The following is a 14,593-nucleotide window of genomic DNA, read 5'->3' as shown; positions in this document are numbered from 1 at the left end:
ACCACCGTGCTGCGCCCTTGTCAGCTGGCCGTGCGGTACCAGGATGAATTGGAGTTCAGCGTGGACGTCCGTGGATTCGCCGGCGAGCTCGAGGTAGAGCCCGATGTGGCCTCGCGGTCGCCGTCGGGGAAGCACCAGATGCGCCACGCGTGGCCGGCCTCCTTGAACTCCGCGGACTTGATGTGCTTGCCGTTGCCAGGGAGCAGCTTGGTCTGAGAGTAGCCGCTGACCTTGACGACGTGGCACCCGGTGGGCGGTGCAAACCACGACGCCGATGGTCGAGGCGGAAGGCAGCAGCTTCGTCTCCTGGCTCTGCGACGTTTTCTTCTTCCTGCTGCCGCCATGGAGATGGAGGTTCTTGCACAGGCCGTCGTTGCAGACGCAGAGGAGGTCAAGCGTCTCGAGATCATGCCGCTCGACGCCCGGGTCGTTCAGCACAGTGATGTCACACCGGATGACGGGATGAGGACAGTGTCGTCCTTGAGATACTCTGGATCCTCCAGCTCTCCCCTGGCTCCAACATCTTCGTAGCCCCCAAAATCGTAATCAAAGGGTGTAAAAATCGGATGTTTGGAGGTAAAAAAACACTAGATTTGCAGATCTGCCAAAGTCGAGTGTTCTGAGGTTTCCGACACTCAGGTGTCGGGTCCTCGAGAAAGACTAATGCTAAGGCAGGCAGCCTCTTCTGTAATGCCATGCAACAATCGACCTCGCTCTGTATGTACAGTTTGCCCAGACGATGGCATACGTGCAAGAAGGCGCAAGAACCCATCAGCATTGAACGAGAAGGAGTTGGCGGCAGGGTCAAAAGGCAGGTCACGCAGGAGTCGTGAGGCCTCCACCTTGAGCGACACCTCAAGCTTGGGTATCCTGAGCTCCCCCACCGTGACAGGCACCTTCGGCAGGATCGTCTTGTGCAGTAACGCGGCCGGGTTGGAGCTGATCTGGCGCATGAGGCCAGGCAGGCCGTCGCGTTCGTCGGGGAGGTAGATGCACATGGCAAACATCCCGCCGCCGCCGCCGCCGCCACCGGTGCAGTAGGGCATGCGCAGGACGTTGAAGCCAGGATGGCAGCCGATGTACATGAAGGTGCGCTGGTGACTCCCTGTCATGAAAGGCACGCGCACCGCGTGGTCCGGAGTGACATGGAAGGCACCATCTTGGGTGAGGCGCGGGAAGAATGGGTTGTACCAATAGCCATTGAAGTAGAGCGAGTTGGCGAGGACGACGGCCGTGCTGCCGTCGATGGAGCCCTCGGTGAGGAGGTTGTCGACGAAGCCGCCGGCCTCGCTCCTGAACCAGTCGTTGATCTCGGCTCTGGCCGCCGCGGGGTTGTCGCCGAACGCAACCGTCCTCGCGGCGGCTTTGAAATCGGAGGCTGCCGCGTATCCAAACAGGGCCATTAGCTACTGGCAACGGACCTCGTGCCATGATTCCTCAAAAGAAAAGGCCCGGGTTGATTAAAAAACAACGATGCACAGTCGCAAAGAATAATGCAAATAAATATCTTGCACAAACTGGGCAGAAGTTAGTAACCTGGGCCAAACCCAAGACGCGAGTCTAATCTAGTTAGGAGTTGCTGGCAAAATGGGCTGAGACACGTGAAATATCATATCTGGGCCCGACCCAATTCGTGCCTCTGTTCCTTGCTCGCTTAAGCCCTTCAGAACCCCTCCTCTTCTGCTTGCTCCCCACGCTGACCATCCCCCACATCGCCGCCACCGCCGCCCGCCCTCCTCGCGCGCTCCAACGCCTTCCGCCCTTCCCGCGCGTGGTCTCCCTCCCGCCCTTCCCCCATGTCTTCGTCCGCCGCGGCTCGCGTGTGGCGGCGCTCTCTCCGCGACGTCCTCCTGCGTGGCTCCGCATGGCGCGGCGGCGCATCCGCGCGGTCGGCCAGCACGGCCTCGGCGTCCGGCGCGGCGGCGGAGGCCGCAGCCGCACCGAAGAAGGTGCCCCCGCCGCCCCGCAAGGTAACGCGCCCGCTCCCGCCTCCACCGTCGCCTCGGCATTTGAACATACATGTCACGGGCAGTGATCTTGCTGAGCTCCCCCGCTGCTTTTTTCAACAAAAGCTGCTTAGCATGAGGAGCAATGGTTTTAGAATCTGTGGACTGTAGTCGGCGTGCTGCTTATTTGTTTCTTGCTAACTTTAGCGAGCTTATTACTGTGCTTGATGCTGCTGATTGGTTGCATCTTTCATGCCGCCTTAACGTGTTGCATCTAAAGAAAGTTGTCTTTTGTTAAGCCTTTTGCAACAGTTGTTTACAATCTGTCTTTACATGATGTGCTATCAAGGCTAGCTCTGATTTTGCATGTCCTGCAACAATGAATGGCACACTCTTCAATATGATATTCTGAATATGTTGCGAACAACGTGTGATTTTTCCAGCAATACTAATGAACTAAAACAAGCTTATGAATTAATTGCTGTGACTGTGGAGGATCTTGTGAGGTCTCAATCCTAGATTTGAATTTGATTTCCGGTCTGACTCTTCTATGGCCTTTTTTTGTGTTTTGTTTCATTAATTTGTTTTGTGTTTCTTATCATTTGGCAGGGAAGGCTTTTAACTGGGGCCTTGATAGGGTTGGCCATTGGTGGAGGTGCTTATGTTAGTACTGCTGATGAGGCCAGGTTTTGGTGCGTGTTCTTGGCAACTATTTCTCTAGAACTATTTTTAATTTTTACTATTTGGAATGTCATGGAACCACCCCCTTATGTGCTTGGAAATCTGTGCTTAGTGGTATTTCTTAAAAGCTCATTAATCTGTAACTATTTAGCATTATTAATCGACTAAGCCCCTTTGCTAAAGCTAAACCCTTGCTGATTGTGCAGTGGCTGGTTATTCAAGTCGACAGAACTCGTGAATCCACTTTTTGCACTACTAGATGCAGAGTTTGCTCATCGTTTGGCAGTTAAAGCTGCTGCCCACGGATTTGTTCCAAGAGAAAAGAGACCTGACCCACCGGTTCTCGGGCTAGAGGTTTGGGGAAGGAAGTTTGCCAATCCAATTGGTCTTGCCGCTGGCTTTGATAAAAATGCTGAGGCAGTTGAAGGCCTCTTAGGCATGGGTTTTGGCTTTGTGGAAGTTGGCTCTGTGACACCTCATCCTCAAGAGGGAAATCCCAAGCCTCGAGTTTTCAGATTAAAGGAGCATGGGTAAGCATTCGTGTCTTGTTATTTATATTCAAACTGTTCCATGTCAATCAAGTTCCATAAAATTCAGAATGTTACTAATTAGTTTCTTCTGCTGCTGTTTTCTTTGTTTCCCTTCAGTGCTGTAATCAATCGATATGGATTCAATAGTGAAGGAATCGTAGTTGTTGCTAAGCGTCTTGGGGCACAACATGGTAAGCGGAAGATGGAAGAAACTTCCAGCTCCACGCCCCCCTCAACCAGTGACATAAAGCAAGGAGGGAAAGCAGGACCTGGAATCCTGGGAGTCAATCTTGGCAAGAACAAGACTAGTGAAGATGCTGCTGCTGATTATGTGCAAGGAGTTCATACATTGTCACAATATGCTGATTACTTGGTATCCGTCCTTGCACTTACTAACTTCACACTACAAACTTTGGTACTTATCGTTTCATATGGACTGTAGGTTTAGAAGCCTATCTAGAGACTGGAGAAACAGAATGTCTGAACATTTTCATTCTTTTGTTTTTATTGTGAAGTTTGATTGCTTTTCTGGGTGGACAGTATTTTTGGAGGTTTAGTATGAGGCTTATTTTCTACTATTAATGCAGGTCATTAACATTTCTTCCCCAAATACTCCTGGTCTTCGCAAATTGCAAGGTAGAAAACAACTGAAAGATCTTGTTAAGAAGGTGTGTAGCTGTTTAAATTGAAGTGCATCTTCTCTTATGTTTGCATGGGAAATCTATATGACTCAAATTGGATGTGCAGGTGCAAGCTGCACGAGACGAGATGCAGTGGGCTGAAGATGGTCCTCCACCATTGCTCGTGAAAATTGCACCAGACTTGTCTAAGCAGGATCTTGAGGATATTGCTGCGGTGACATACTGAACTTAGCCTTGTTAGACAAACTTGTCCATCATATAATCAAGAATCTTATGCCTTTCTTAATGTTTTCCAGGTTGCACTTGCTCTTAGATTGGATGGCCTGGTAGGTTTACAATCCTGCCACAACTTATGGCACTGACTGGCCTAGTCTTGTGTAACTTTCATTCTATTTGTATTTCTCTCATCCAGATTTTGTGCTAATTTTTAACGATGTTGTTAACCACACAGATTATATCAAACACCACAGTTTCCAGACCACCGCCCACAGATACACATCCATTGGCTCAGGAAACCGGTGGATTAAGTGGGAAGCCTTTATTTGACTTATCTACTAACATTCTCAGGGAGATGTATATCCTTACACGCGTAAGTGTGTTACCCCTGTTGCTTACGTAAAACTACATCTATTTTTTTAAGCTTCTTTGCGCTGATCAGCAAATGTATTACCTTTATTAAAATAAAATAGCAGTTTATTGGTATGCCTTGTTCATGAGCAACTCTTGTGTATCACTTGCAGGGCAAGATTCCCCTCATAGGCTGTGGTGGTGTAAGCAGGTACTGGGATTTCTATATCTACTTTTTTTTTTGCACTTTTAGTGCGCATAATTTCAATCAAGTTTATGTATATAACTACAGCGGTGAGGATGCATACAAGAAGATCCGTTCTGGAGCTACTCTTGTTCAACTTTACACTGCTCTTGCTTATGGTGGTCCAGCTCTTATACCTAGAATAAAGGTTAGTATAAGTTAAACACGACTGCTACATATGAAGTACATCATTATGTTCTTAATTCAAAGTTTAGGCAGTAAAAATAAAAATGCTGTTTTCGTAGTCAATATTATAGGATTCTGAGAAGAGATATTTTCCCGAAGTGCACCTACTTCATCTAATGTGTTCTACACTTTACAACTACAAGAGTATGATATCTTTATTCATTGGCCATAAGGCAATAGGAGACAAACAGATTTAGCTAATGCAAAAGATATGTAGTTGTAAGTTATAAACATATAAAAGAACATGTTTTTTCCCGGAGTGTTTTCACTGTTTTACTGGAAATGATTCCAACTATCTGCTCAAAATATTTTAGGAGTCATTTCAAGTTTGATACTAATAGATCATTTGACATTTCAGGCTGAGCTAGCAGAATGTTTGGAAAGAGATGGTTTCAAATCTGTTCAGGAAGCAGTTGGGGCAGATTTCAGGTGATCCTAGCAGATGAGAAGGCCTGAATAACCATTCCGTTAGGTTCATATGATTCTGTTGAGAAGCAAACAACTTTTCTGTTAGCATGCTTGCCAATTTCATTTGGCCAGTACTTGAAATGGAATACCAAGTTGAAACTTTTTTGGGTGAGCGGTACTCATTAACCTGAGTAATGAGTGGCTGTATCACGTGCATATACATGAGCTCTTTGCCTGTGTTCGAGCAAGTTGTACAACAGATTTTGGTTAAGTATGTGTATATTTTGCGGCGTCCTTTTGAAAGATACACGTTGGTTTATGGGTCAGGAGTTCAGAACGGTTTTAAAGTTCCATAATATATCAGAAATTGCAGGTTGCCGTTTTTAATTCCCTGAGGAATATCTTTGGTCTGCATCTCACTGTATTAGCATGCATGTTTTCTAACGTAATGATAAGGAGTTTCATACTTGGCAGTTGACATTGACATTGAATTCCTGCTGGTTCTTGTCACAGCTTTGTGTAAATAAAACTTATATATAATGTCCTATAATGTACTTCACACCCGTGACATACTTTCCTATTTAACTCATTTGAAATGTACTTCTGTGCAAGTCTAAGAAAACATGATGAAATGTTATCAGTCATCTTCCTTAAGCTGAATCGTGACTGATCACTCATTACATGCTCAATCATATGTATATTATCTTAGAATTATAAACCGGACCAAAGTAGCTGTCATCTTTTGTTTGAAATATCTAAATATCATGATTATGCAAGGTGCCCATAATGTCCCAGTTAGCTCATTTGAAATGTCCCCGTTTACAAGTCTAAGAAAACATGATGGAATGCATCATGCATCTCCCTTCCAGTTTGAGCTGACCACCCCTGGTGCATGTCAGCATGTGCATGAACAGAATCCTTGATGCCATCTACAGGGTTGGTAAGGTGTCATGTTAGTTGTTGCTACTCCTCACACACGACCATCAGCAACTGTTTGTTTATTTACTACTAATGTGAGGTCTACTGGCCTCCTGGTGGTTGATAGGTTTACTTATCATTGAGCACTTTGTCATGTACTCATGTTAATCGCTTGCTAATCGCATCCTCGAGCCCCACATCGACGGACTCGAGCTTTCTTTAGTCCCCCTGTCCATTTGTCGCCGCATGACTGATGTCAGCATCAACCAAGATCGATCGATCGATCGTTGTTACATGGGCTCCTTTTGCTGTTTCCTAGTGCTAATCTTTCAGGCCGATAACGTAATGTAACTCGGCGCCACGATCAAATGATCCAGTTTTCAATGTTTGTAATAACTCGGTGCCATATGATCTGAATATTTTACCGTCAGTGATGGCATCCTTTTCTGATCACCTGCTCCTCTCGATTTGTTTAACGAACTTTCCATGGGCTTTTGGCCGCCCAGATGAAGTGGTGAGCCATTCTGCTGCTTCGTGACACGTCTCTGTCGCTTGTTGATCGCCACTTGTTCGCGTTGGTTGGTGCGGCCGGGACTGGGGCTTGACTCTTCCGGAAGGCACCTCTTGTAGTACTCGTACAATGCAGCCACTTATAGACCTAACAAAACCATAAACAAGTTGAATTTTGGGGGCCATTGAAAGCAGCAGCAGCATCCGCCCAAGATTCTTCGAGACAGCATCGTCCAAAATGTGATGACCTCATTGTCCTGAATCCAGACGCTCTGGAACGATGAAGCTGCTTCTTCCAGGCAGCAACTTGAAGGCCAGTAGGGACTGCTTGAGATTGTAGTAGAACTCTACGGTTTTTAACCCAAAACATGAAATTGAACAGTTTTCGGCGAAATCTCTGTGTAAACTATACGTTGCAGTGACAGTCAGATTGACGCAGGTAGAAGAGTCGAGACATCGCTGCAACCTGACAGGAGCAAGACGACATGCCATGGCTTTGGCGTTGGACTTGACCCACATGGGCGGGCGCGCTGACCAGGCCGGCGCCGGGCCTCTCCGCTTGCCGAGTCGGTCGCTAGTGGCGGCCGGCGGGCGACAGGATTTGTGCTCACCAGCTGGGCGCGTGCGGGGACGGGCGGACAGCCCGGATAAGCTAGGCTGCCCCGCCGACAGCGATCGCCCAGCTCGCGCACAAATGCAACTCCGGCTACTGCTGCTGCTTGCTACTCGAGTGGCCGGCTCGTAGCCGTAGCTCGCCGTCGCCGGCCGCACGGCACGCCCACCTGACAGCCCCGCCCATGAAAATGACACGTCTGACCCTATTCTGTTGCCTGTTGGCTAGTATGACCGGCAGTTATATGTACAGACCAGCTGGCAAAAACACACCTTTTTTTACGTACACGAATCGTGTCAGTGGTAAAACTGTCGCTGAGGTGCCGTGCCAACGCGTCGAGGGGGGCTTGACAGACGACAGTTCGATCGACCTCGTGTCGTGACTATCTCTCTGAATGACGGCATGTCGCCGGACGCGGCCGAATCGCCGTCGGTGCCTTTGCTCGCGCGCCGATCCACAAGGGGGCAGCCGTTCCCGGCGCGCGGGATCCCGCACCAAAACAAGACTCACTCTACCGGTTGTCGCCAATCCATCGCCGGGTCCAGCTGCTCCTGAACCGTTGCATCTGCCGCTTGGAGTTCATGTAGCCTCTAGCCCTCTACCACGACCAACCGCGTGACGGCCTACTTGCCGGGCACGGGCAGTCATCTCCATAGTCTGTTCTTCACTGCACTTGCAACGAGCAGACTACACTGCTCACTGCTAATCTGTTGATAGATCTTTCATGTTGATCTGTCTGCTGTTGATTGCTTGATCAGGTTTCAGCTCTAACAGATTGTGATTTCCTTTCTTTTCTTGTGGCGTTAATGGGTTGTTTGCTTCACGCAAACTCCACGAAGAAAAAGCATTACCGTCGGCTAATGCTCCCAACCCAACAGCAGCAACATTCCAGAGATGCTGCTGGCATTAGTAAAAAGTAGTAAATGATTAGCCTAGCCAACCCCACATGCAAACGCCGATGCGCGGCAACGCCAAAACGAGCGGCTCGGGGCAAGCAAGGAATCGGAGCACACATGCCATGATGGCGCCGGGAGCAATGGGGGCCACGGCCAAGCCGACGGCGCCTCTCCATTCGCCGGTGGCCACTCCACCCAAAGAGACCAGAGCAGCATTGCCATGGGCGGATGCACCAGCAGTGTTTGATCAGTTCAGCAGGCAGGTTGACGCCAAGTAAAGCATCGTCCATCCATCCGGCACTTTCCTCCCAATCATAGCCCTGCATAATCATCAGGATCCGATTCGATGGATCGATCCGGCAGGAACGCAGGATGAACAGACTGGGATATCGACCGCTGCAAATATCTCGTTTTTTAAAACGCCTGCAAATCCTGCAAGTCCCGAATTTCAAATTCAGAGACTTTGACTGCTGGACGCACAAGTGCAGCGCACAGAAATTTCGCCTCGTCCGATCCACTGCTGCATTAGCATTTAGCAATTTAACATTACCCTTGTCAGTTGTCACCAATCACCACTGAGGCGGCCGTGCTTATCCCGGAACTTTGCAATCGCCAGATCCATTGGCGCGCCGATCGCTTTCACAGAGATTTTCTCCCATCAGCACAGTGACCACGAATTAGTAAACATGCTAAACAAGCAAATTAAAGCTTGAATGAACACATCACACCAGGAGCTCCACACAACTTTCAAACAAGACAGGCCAGGAAAAGTTAGAGGAGAATGAGTTCGTCGTTATAAGAAGAAAAATTGGGCATGGATTATTAGTGAGTGGCAATGATGATAGCAATGGTCTAAAGAGGAAGGAAGAAGAAGAAGAAGAAGAAGAAGAAGATGGAAAGAGAAGGGCCAGGCCATGCACGATCGCACCGCCCATGGAAAGATCAGAGCCCCACCACCATCCGCTTTTATCACCATAGTTGTTGCTCCGCGCTCAAGTGATGGGGATGCCTGCCAATGCCAGGGCCCATCAAGAATGGTCATCAGGCCGCAAAAGCACCCCTCCAGTGCACTAGTTTTTCGAATTTGAATTTGAAAGTGATGTGCGTTTGATTTGAAGTTGGGTGTATATGTTTCGCCAAAAAGGGAAGAGGAGGATTGGTTTCTTAGCATATGTTATTAGGACCATCACTGATTGATTGCGATCGAGTTCATTATTGTTCTGGTCTTTTGGATGCATGCACAGTGCTAGTGTTGGTAGATGGTGGCAAGGAGAAGTCTCACTTTTCTCACCCAAATTAAAAGGATGCTTAAAACTTATTTGAAACGCCATTACAGGCTTACAGCATGCATCATCACGGTGTCTGGCATGGCTGGCTTAAACTCAAACCCTCCCTGATGACTCTCAACCAACCTGAAGGCACAAGTGGGCATGGAAATTGATCGACTAAAAAATCACGATCTTTTTTTTAAAAAAAGAATATTTAAAGAGAATGGATTATTCCACCCTTTTTTGTGAGATTATGCGAAATCCCTGCTGCTTAAGTGCCTAACAACACCAGCTCATCACAATTGCCTGAAACATCACTTGTTCTCGAACTAATATTCAATTGCAGCTGGACCGAATTCCATAATCCGCACCACTAATTGTGGTCAGTGGATCAGATATTTCGAAGAGCTTAATTAATCGAACTATAGCTTATTCTTCCAACTAATAATTAAATGGTAACCGATCGAATAATGCACGGGCACGTCTGATCCAATCGTTTATTTGCGGCATGCATGCATCAAGTGGTATTTAGTTTAGGAGAAGCAAGGAATAAAGCAGGCTCTGAAGCGGGAGGGCATCAGGGAAAGCCACCTCTGTTGAACTGGACTGTACGGAAGGGAACCAAACTTGGGCGGTTAGGGTTCGAGTTTGAACTTTATTTGGCACATTGTTTAGTTTAATTAACCCGAACTAACCCCTCACTAGCTACAAACGCTTTAGTTTAACAAATGCATGGACAGGGAGTGCTCTTTTGTTAAGAATGGAGAAAGTACATGAACACGCCATTCCTTTCCCATTCAGAAGAGGGTATTTTAACGCCGAGTTTAGTATAATATGAGATGTACTCTTACGCTTTCGTGAATTTTGTAATTTACAAAAAGCAAGCCAGAATACCATTGATGATGTGACGAGCGATACGAGGGCCCTTTTCGAACAACGAAAGAAAAACTAGTTTAATTCCGGCAGAGAAAAGATAGAAATTCGTCCTCCCAAATCCAGTTGTAAATCTTATGAATTCAGAACCCACAGGCCTTTTCTTTTGTTTATTTTTCCTCTAAGAACATGCTGAAGATTTGTACACGCATCTGACCTACGCAAACGTTGTTCTTCTTCCCTTGCTCACGGCATGATCGATCGATCTGCCGGACCACCTGATGGACCTGCCTTTGGCAAAGCGAAGGAACAAAGCTAGCTCAGAACTGGCGCTTCTGCAGCAAGCTACTACAGCATAGCAAGAGACAGCCTTGCAGAACCGTCGGGCTTGCTTACGTTGTTAATGCTGCGGATTCAGCTAATCTCACGTGATTTAGACAGCCGGCGTACGTCGTAGTTGATGTTAATCTGGCTAGGCACACGCCGGCCGTCAGGTGGTCAGGATGAGCGAGGGCGAGGCGAGACCCTTCACATCGGTGTCCGGGGTGGGATCACGTCGGCAGGTCGGTCTCGGTCGCCGGCCGGCTGCACTGAATGCACGCATGGCCGGTCGCCATCGGCGACCCTTCTGCAGCAGCGCCAGCGCCTCGCCTGTGTGCCGCTGTCGGGCGATAGCAACGGCGACAGCCGCTGATAATTCGGACGAGGTGCAGGGTGACAGCTGCGGCTCAGCGTGCCGTCCCGTTCCGTGTCCCGGACATCAGGGCCATGGAATGCAGTTCATCACAAGTTCAGTATGGCGCCGTTGCGAACGCGGTGTATCGCAACGCACTCTACAGTAGCGTGAGTTTTTCTTTTTGGCCACCCCGAAGGAGAGAGCGAGAGAGAGGGAGAGACGGTGACGAGACAGGCCGTGTACGCGTAGCGTCTCGGCTGGTTGACCGCGCCTGCCGACGTGCCGGAGATGGAGCTCGATCCCCGCCGGCATCTCTCGGTCCAGCACGGCCATCCCGAGTCCTCTGGGATCGGCGAAACGGCTGTGCGCGCACGCAGCGACTGCTCGGTGGTGATGCTGATCCGACGCGCGATCGGCATCCACCACCACCCGTGGATCAGCGGCGGGTGACGTTGGTGAGTTTGGTGGTGGGCGGCGGCGTTGGGGGCAGGAAGAATCTGGAAGGCCTGCCGCCGGAACCCAACAAATCTGTGCCTCCATCCATAGCAAATAAGCAGTGCTTTCGTTGTATTCTACTCCTGCTAATCAAAGGTAGGAGTAAATTTTTTTGGAACATCTGGTGAATGGCGAGTGGTTAGTAGTTAACCTAAACAAAGCTAGAGCGCTAACGGTTAGGTAAAAGACTTGTTCTGTCTGGAACGTTTGGCCTTTGACCATGCTCGGCTGATCTGGATCCGGCGAAATGCGGTGATCTGGGAAATGCATTGTTTACTTGAAGGAGTTGACGAGCCAGAGGGCAGATGGCTGGGCCGGCCGTGTGTACGCACTGCGCTGTCCCGAGTTCCATGACCATTTGTAGCCGGATCGGGGAGCTCAAATCCAAATCCAATCATGTGAGGCTGCTGCACTGTCAGATGAGAAACAGTGCTCGTGACAGGGCCTGCCGACGCTTGCGAGTCCAAATTGTTTATACTTCCACAGAGTACGTACGTATTGCTCTCAATTCTTCTTTTCCCTGAAGGATTATGTTGGTCTGGCACCAAATTATCAAAGAAGAAAGCCATCCATAATCCAGATGGATTAGCCGAAAAGTGGAAGCTAATATGATTACTGGGAACAGCGAGGTCCAGCAGCGAATGAGGCTGCTGGGTATGGCGCACAGCCACTCACCTCGCCACCGGTTGGTTGGTCGGTCCCTCCCGTGGACGATCCCTTTCCTTCCCTTCGCAATCACACGGGAGAGCCTGTCGATTACCACAAATTACTACTCCTGCCGTCTACAGTAGTGGTAACATTTTGGGAGTTTCCTTTCCCTAGGTAGAAAACGCAACTTACCATCGCCATCAACAACGCAAGGAGATGTAAATACTCGATTTACTTTCCTTAAATTAAATTTTAACCAATTCAGTTAAGTTGTAAATAACAAATCAGGAAAAGAATAATCCAGTTCAGAGCAAATCCACAGAACCCTCCCCCCAATAAATAGCCGCGGCACCCGCTCCACTCCCCTCTCCTCCCTGTCCAGCGCCTCCTCCCATTACTCGCGCCGCGACGGCGACACGCGACACCTCCTCCTCGCGCTCGGCTCGTCTCGCCCTCCACCACCTCCCCGCCGCCCAGCCCAGCACAGCGTCCAGCCGCCATGCCGTCCGCCTACGCCTCGCGGCACCGCGGCAGTGGCGGCGGGGGTATGTCCACGACCACGGTGCTCGCGGCCAAGGTGGCGTTCGCGTCCGCCGCGCTGGCCGCGGCCGCGTCCTTGGCGCGCCTCGCCGTCCCGCAGCTCGTGTCCGTGGCCGGCGCCGTGCTCCCGCGCGCGTGGGCCGTCGCGCGCTTCTGGCTCGTCCCGCCCTACCTCTTCGTCACCGTGCACCTCATCATCCTCGTCATCTGGAAGCTCTCCGACCACAAGCACTTCCAGCAAGCGCAGGCGAACCAGCACAAGGACCCCTGGCCGGTCGCGCAGCACACGCCGCACCCGCCGGCGGCCTCTGTCCCCGCCGCCGAGGTGGCTGCCCCCGCCGTCAAGGCCAAGGAGGAGTTCGACGCCGACGCCGGGTACGCCGGCCACCTGGAGCACGAGTTCTCCCCGGACTCCGGCGGCGGCGAGTCCTGCGTCACCACGGAGTCCGACGAGGACGCCTCTTCCTCCCCGTCCTACGTCACGGACTCGTGGCGCAGCATGGCGCCGGCGCAGGAACGCGCGGTCCTCGAACGGGAGCTCTCGCTGCCGTCCCAGTCCGTGGACTGCGACGGCGACGGCGACGACGACATGGACGCCATGTGGAAGGCCATCATGCAGAAGACGCGCCCGGCTGCTGCCGCGGCACCAGCGCCGGCGTCTCCCCCTCCCGCGCAGCGATCGCCGCAGCGGCCGCCACCGAGGGCGCGGGACCCGTCGCTCGGCGCGGAGGAGATGAACCGGCGGTTCGACGACTTCATCAAGAAGAACCGCAACTCCTTCGGGCGGCAATAGGCGCCCTCCGATCCGACCCACCCTCCCCGCCGCCGCCGTACGATGCGTATATAGACACATGCATCTTTGGTTTTTCATCTTGGTGTGCCTCCGAAGAGATCGCCGGAGCGGAGGGAGGCGGGTCAATCCCAATCGCCATGCTTAGGTAAAATTATTAGTGATTGATCTCCTTGGTGAAACAGTAATAAAAATCCCTTCTTGGTTAAGATTAGTCGGCTGCTTGGTTAGCCGGAATGAGTTGTCGTTTGCGTGTCCGGAGGTTGGCGACGCATTGGCGTGGCTGCTTTCCGTAACAAAGCAAGAAATTGGTCGGCTTCTGCTCTAGCAGTCCGGTCCACTTCTTTCATCTTTCCCTTTCGGTGCCATCAGGATCTAACTGTAGATGCATGCTTTGCTTAGTGCTGACTACTACTAATGGACATTCCTGCGAGTGCAAACGAATAATTAGTCAAAATTGTCTGTCAAAAGGTGTATTCTGAAATCTGAATCTTCAGTGATAGATGGAAGCAACAGATGTTTTCAGTAAACTAGAAAGCTATGCAAATCATTGGCTGTAGACCAAGTTATATGTCCCCTGATGGCACTAAAATCAGCAGAGCAAGATTTCTATTTTCAAAGAAAAAAGATGCCTGCAGTATGCTTCGTCTTGAACAAGTGACCAAAACAATGGAACTGACGAATTTGTCTCGATCCTTTCTGGAATTTGCAGGCTGCGAACGTTCTGGATGGATTATTGGATGGAGGTGCTGTGGGAGTAGCTAGAGATGACCTTAATGCGCTGAAATGATGGTTTGAGTTGGTACCTGGCTGTTAGGTTCTCCTTTTCAGTTGTTGCCCTTGCTAGCCTGGCATTTGTTCTTCTCCTTCCCTTCCTTTCCTACAGCTCTTTTACTGATTATAACAGCGCTAATTGTGCAAGTTCATATATGGTGCTAATACTGGTGAAGTAGTGGATGTGCCTGTGATTATCTATGAACTGTTGCTACCACATGGGGTGTGTTTTGTGTGTGTGTGTGTGTGTGGGAATGTGGGATAGAGAGAGCCACAGCCTGTTCATGCCACTACCTTTGCTCCATGATTCTTTCTTATTTTCATGGAATGGTCATTAGATGGCTCCTGTTCAGTGTTGCTACAGTGTGTTCATAGCCACTGTTTTTGTC

At 49.9% G+C, this 14,593-nt stretch overlaps 3 protein-coding genes across 3 annotated transcripts; 2 read left to right on the top strand and 1 right to left on the bottom strand.

Moving 5' to 3' along the window:
- Positions 1 to 431: 431 nt before the first annotated feature.
- LOC101778505 (serpin-Z1-like) lies at positions 432 to 1,403 on the bottom strand. The gene is made up of 2 exons (XM_004963323.1): positions 749 to 1,403; positions 432 to 523 (listed from the first exon to the last, which is right to left on the bottom strand). The coding sequence occupies exons 1-2, from the start codon at positions 1,401 to 1,403 to the stop codon at positions 432 to 434; spliced, it is 747 nt and encodes a 248-aa protein (XP_004963380.1).
- A 274-nt stretch (positions 1,404 to 1,677) lies between these two features.
- Positions 1,678 to 5,590, top strand: LOC101771581 (dihydroorotate dehydrogenase (quinone), mitochondrial). Its single transcript, XM_004960023.2, has 11 exons — positions 1,678 to 1,970; positions 2,556 to 2,638; positions 2,834 to 3,157; positions 3,275 to 3,530; positions 3,745 to 3,825; positions 3,905 to 4,012; positions 4,095 to 4,124; positions 4,250 to 4,387; positions 4,539 to 4,576; positions 4,658 to 4,757; positions 5,154 to 5,590. Exons 1-11 carry the CDS (start codon positions 1,797 to 1,799, stop codon positions 5,226 to 5,228), a joined length of 1,407 nt encoding a protein of 468 aa, XP_004960080.1. The 5' UTR covers positions 1,678 to 1,796; the 3' UTR covers positions 5,229 to 5,590.
- Positions 5,591 to 12,473: 6,883 nt separating this feature from the next.
- Positions 12,474 to 14,593, top strand: LOC101771182. Its single transcript, XM_004960022.4, has 2 exons — positions 12,474 to 13,578; positions 14,143 to 14,593. Exon 1 carries the CDS (start codon positions 12,600 to 12,602, stop codon positions 13,431 to 13,433), a length of 834 nt encoding a protein of 277 aa, XP_004960079.1. The 5' UTR covers positions 12,474 to 12,599; the 3' UTR covers positions 13,434 to 13,578; positions 14,143 to 14,593.

The sequence above is a fragment of the Setaria italica genome, chromosome III, assembly GCF_000263155.2.
Source record: "Setaria italica strain Yugu1 chromosome III, Setaria_italica_v2.0, whole genome shotgun sequence".
Taxonomy (NCBI): Eukaryota; Viridiplantae; Streptophyta; class Magnoliopsida; order Poales; family Poaceae; genus Setaria; species Setaria italica.
The sequence above is the reverse complement of the archived record's forward strand: the minus strand, read 5'-3'. Positions and strand labels throughout refer to the sequence as shown.

Excerpts from the sequence above, each read along its gene's own strand:
- LOC101771182 (XM_004960022.4), top strand. The coding sequence starts at position 12,600 with ATGCCGTCCGCCTACGCCTCGCGGCACCGCGGCAGTGGCGGCGGGGGT.
- LOC101771581 (XM_004960023.2), top strand. The coding sequence starts at position 1,797 with ATGTCTTCGTCCGCCGCGGCTCGCGTGTGGCGGCGCTCTCTCCGCGAC. Across the intron at positions 3,158-3,274 it reads TTCAGATTAAAGGAGCATGG|TGCTGTAATCAATCGATATG; the intron begins GTAAGCATTCGT and ends GTTTCCCTTCAG. Across the intron at positions 4,013-4,094 it reads ATCTTGAGGATATTGCTGCG|GTTGCACTTGCTCTTAGATT; the intron begins GTGACATACTGA and ends AATGTTTTCCAG.
- LOC101778505 (XM_004963323.1), bottom strand. The coding sequence starts at position 1,403 with ATGGCCCTGTTTGGATACGCGGCAGCCTCCGATTTCAAAGCCGCCGCG. Across the intron at positions 524-748 it reads GTTCTTGCGCCTTCTTGCAC|ATGTTGGAGCCAGGGGAGAG; the intron begins GTATGCCATCGT and ends GGGGCTACGAAG.